Consider the following 2,103-nt stretch of genomic DNA (forward strand, 5'->3'; position numbering starts at 1 on the left):
CGCCTCTCCTCCCCTCCTCCCCTCCTGCCCTGACACACGGAAGCTCAGTGGCCCCAACGCCAGGATGTCGGACGCCTGGGTCCTCCGCCTCTTACCCTCCTTGCTGCTCGGCCTGCTGGCCGGCCTCCAACAGGTGAGCGTTCGGGAGGTAAAGCTTTAGAACTGCCGGGGTCCACCCGCGGGGGTCTGGGGCCGCTGCTGGAGCCGGGTCACCACCTCCCATTGTTAGGGTTTCCTCGTGACCACACGCCCTGAGCCACTTCCTTTCTCACTTTGCTGGGGAGGTGCAGGTGGGGCAGCCGAGGGAAGCCCTGAAAGGGCCGGGGTGCCTTCGCCTTGGGGGACCCTCGCCCGCCACCATCTGACACCTGGCACCTGGCGCCTCTGTGTGAGCGGGGACTTTGACCCGCACCTTAGCCTGGGATAGTCCTTCCCGCTCCTCGGTGCTCAGAGAGCGGGAACTGTCTGGAACTGAGGTCCGGACGCCTGGCTAGCCGGCCTCCCCAGCTCTGTTCCTCCCGTGCTGGGTGACCTTGGGGAAGTCCCGGCCTTCTCTGGGCTGTTTGTTTGCTTGTGCCCTAGGGGAGAGCGGGCTCCTTAGTCCCTTTCTGGGAGTGGGAGTGGAAGCCCAGCCCCCTGGGGCTGGGGGTGGATCTGGCTGCCTGACCCAAGGCTGACTCGGAAATGTGTGATTCTGCCAGTGGCAGGCACGCCCTCCTCTCACACCCCCAGTGATGGGAAGTGCTGCCCAGCTCTGCAATGTGAGTCTAGAGGACAGATTTCTAACTGCTGTTTAAGATCCAAGGGGAGTGCCAGGCTGGCTTCCCAGAACAGGGCACATTCACACGGCCGCGCTGACTGTCGGGCCGCTTTGCCCCCCGAAGCCCTGGCACTCCTCAGTCACTAGGCTGGGCATCCTCTTGTGGATTCCTCCCAACATCTTCGGGGGGCAGGTGCTGCTAATGTCCCCAATTCACCTGTAAGTACAGTGTGAAGTCCTGCTCTGATTTGCAGCAGCTGTAGTGCTCAGAAATGCGTTGTTAGGTGATTTTGTTGCGGGAGCCTCATGGAGTGCACCTACACGAACCTAGATGGTATAGCCCAGTGGTTGGCAGACTGCGGCTCGGCAAACCGCAGCTCTTTGGCCCCTTGCGGCTCTTTGGCCCCCAAAATACCGGCTCTTCCACAAAATACTGACTTCTGCGCATGGTCCACGAAGTTTCAATCGCACTGTACGTGCGCGCCCGCATGTGGTATTTTGTGGAAGAGCCACAATCAAGGGGCCAAAGAGCCACATGTGGCTTGCGAGCCGCGGTTTGCCAACCACGGGTATAGCCTACTCAGGCTGTATGGTATAGCCCAGGGGTGGGCAAACTTTTTGACTCGAGGGCCACAATGGGTTCTTAAACTGGACCGGAGGGCCGGAACAAAAGCATGGATGGAGTGTTTGTGTGAACTAATATAAATTCAAAGTAAACATCATTACATAAAAGGGTACGGTCTTTTTTTTTTAGTTTTATTCATTTCAAACGGGCCGGATCCGGCCCGAGGGCCGTAGTTTGCCCACGGCTGCTATAGCCTATGGCTCTAGGCCAGGGGTCCTCAAACTACAGCCCGCGGGCCACATGCAAATACAAATATTGTATTTGTTCCCGTTTTGTTTTTTTACTTCAAAATAAGATATGTGCAGTGTGCATAGGAATTTGTTCATAGTTTTTTTTTAAACTATAGTCCGGCCCTCCAATGGTCTGAGGGACAGTGAACTGGCCCCCTGTTTAAAAAGTTTGAGGACCCCTGCTCTAGGCTGTAAGCCTGCACAGCATGTTATGGTATTGAATCCTGTAGGCAACTGTAACACAGTGTAAGGGTCTGTGCTTCTAAACATAGAAAAGTTACAGTCAAAATACAGTATAAACCATTTTAAAAATGGTACACCTGTGTGGGGCACTAACCATGAGTGGAGCTTGCAGGACTGGAAGTGGCTCTGCTGGCTATGGCATCACTAGGCAATAGGAATTTTCAGCTCCATTATAATCTTACTAGAGGCCCGGTGCATGAAATTCGTGCACAGGTAGGGTCCTTAGGCCTGGCCAGCAATCAGGG

The 2,103-nt window shown here is 55.4% G+C and overlaps 1 protein-coding gene across 4 annotated transcripts in view; it reads left to right on the forward strand.

Moving 5' to 3' along the window:
• Positions 1-16: 16 nt before the first annotated feature.
• The window catches only part of TMEM92 (transmembrane protein 92), a 7,183-nt gene continuing 5,096 nt past the window's right edge, over positions 17-2,103 (forward strand). For 2 of the 4 annotated variants that reach the window (XM_014541170.1, XM_014541171.1), the window contains exon 1: positions 17-133. In XM_014541170.1, the coding sequence (XP_014396656.1) occupies positions 65-133 (69 nt within the window). In that variant the 5' untranslated portion in view covers positions 17-64. The remainder of the gene's footprint in view (positions 134-2,103) is intronic. The other 2 variants (XM_014541172.1, XM_014541173.1) reach the window with 1 other exon arrangement.

Source organism: Myotis brandtii, unplaced genomic scaffold (assembly GCF_000412655.1).
Source record: "Myotis brandtii unplaced genomic scaffold, ASM41265v1 scaffold265, whole genome shotgun sequence".
NCBI classification, from domain to species: domain Eukaryota; kingdom Metazoa; phylum Chordata; class Mammalia; order Chiroptera; family Vespertilionidae; genus Myotis; species Myotis brandtii.